This window comes from Oryzias melastigma, linkage group LG8, assembly GCF_002922805.2.
Source record: "Oryzias melastigma strain HK-1 linkage group LG8, ASM292280v2, whole genome shotgun sequence".
NCBI lineage: Eukaryota > Metazoa > Chordata > Actinopteri > Beloniformes > Adrianichthyidae > Oryzias > Oryzias melastigma.
The window spans coordinates 5,417,080-5,418,777 of NC_050519.1; the positions used below are offsets into that span (position 1 = coordinate 5,417,080).

Below are 1,698 nucleotides of genomic sequence, written 5' to 3' on the forward strand. Positions count from 1 at the left end.
TCCACGCCTCTCTGTGACTCCCAATAGTGTTCGATATCTGATCAGGGAAAAAAAAGTAGGAAGAATGGAGAAAGATGGAGGGAAAGTGGGCGGAGTCAGGCCTGAGTAATCACAGTGGACTCCAGAGGTGATGGAGGGGAGGAGAAAGACTGATAATGCTGCTGCCATTTTCACATCAATAACAAATCCTTCCCACCTTTACTAACACGCCACCCCCACCACACCCCCAGCTCCCAGGACACAAAGGTCTGCTCGACTCTCCATCCCTCCCTCTCACTTCTCCTCCTTCTTCGCTTCCTCCTTCTTCTCCTCCTCCTTCTTTGCTTCCTCCTTCTTGGGCTCCTCCTTCTTCTTGTCGTCCTTCTTCTCCTCCTTCTTTCCATCGTCCTTCTTCTTGTCCTCCTTCTTCTTGTCATCCTTCTTCTTGTCCTCTTTCTTGTCCTCCTTTTTGGTCTCCTCCTTCTTCTCCTCCTCGGGCATCGGCTCTGTGGTGAGGATCACTTTGCCGATGTTGTTCCTCTCCTGCATTTTTCTCATGGCATCCCCAACCTGAGGGAGTGAGAGGAAAGACAGTTACCAGAGGCTCCACGAAAGAGCAAACGGAGAGAATCACTCATTCAGAAATATGTTGACAGAGAGGAGAAGCAGCCAACTTCCTCTCCAACTCCACAACAGCGACTCCACCCTTAATCTTCATGAAGGAGGAACAAATCTTCCAGACTCGTCATCAAAAATCACTTAAATATGCTGCAAATCAGGAGTGTCAAAGTCAATCGAACAAGGGGCCAAAATCCAAAACAGGACAAACAGGATAACCATTTATAGAACAAGCTAAAACTACATTTTTAAAACTTTAAAACCGTAACTTTTTAATAATTAGGGACAAGATATAAAGCATTACCTGTGATGATGTTAGTGTGAATGCGGTAAGCTGAATTTGTCAGCTAAAGATGCTAATGCTAATAGCTGAAAATGCTAAAATTGATAGTTAAAAACACTGAAGCTGATAGCTAAAATATTAGCTAAATGCCAAATTAGCATAAAACATCAACAAAAAAAACTTAGGTTAGCCAAAACAGCTAGCATGTAGCTGAAAAAATAACAAAACTTCAAAGTATCCTAAAAAATTTTAAAAGCTTAAATTAGCCAAAATAGCGAGCGTGAACATATTAGCCTAACTCCAAAACAGCCTAAAAAACTTAAAAAGAAAAGCCATAAATTAGCCAAAACAGCTAGCATGTAGCTGAAATATTAGCTAAACCCTGAAACAGCAATCTCAATGAATACCAAAATAGGGCAAAAAGCTAAGAGAATGCTAATTTATAAACTTTTAAACTGCAGCTTTTTAACATAATTATGAATATTAAAAAAGGCAGGAATATTATTCCGGAATAAATCAACTCAAACCTTAAATGACTTTCAATAAAAAATGTATTTGGTCAAATTTATACAAGTTAGAAATAAGCGCAAGATAACATCGAGCCATTAATAGCAATAAAATAAAATGATCTGGGGGGCCGGATATAATTACCCTGAGGGCCGGATTCGGCCCCCGGGCCTTGACTTTGACACATGTGCTATATATGAATAATTATTGAAGCTCTAATAACTAAATGAAAGCGCTGAATAATAAATATACAATTCAATATATATATATATATATATATATATATATATATATATATATATATATATATT

General features: G+C 38.5%; 1 protein-coding gene across 1 annotated transcript in view; it reads right to left on the reverse strand.

Moving 5' to 3' along the window:
• The window catches only part of vat1 (vesicle amine transport 1), a gene marked incomplete in the record, with an annotated part of 40,598 nt that overhangs the window by 2,212 nt on the left and 36,688 nt on the right, over nucleotides 1-1,698 (reverse strand). Inside the window, 1 exon segment of the mRNA XM_024272100.2 lies at nucleotides 1-549. Within this exon segment, the coding sequence (XP_024127868.1) occupies nucleotides 274-549 (276 nt within the window).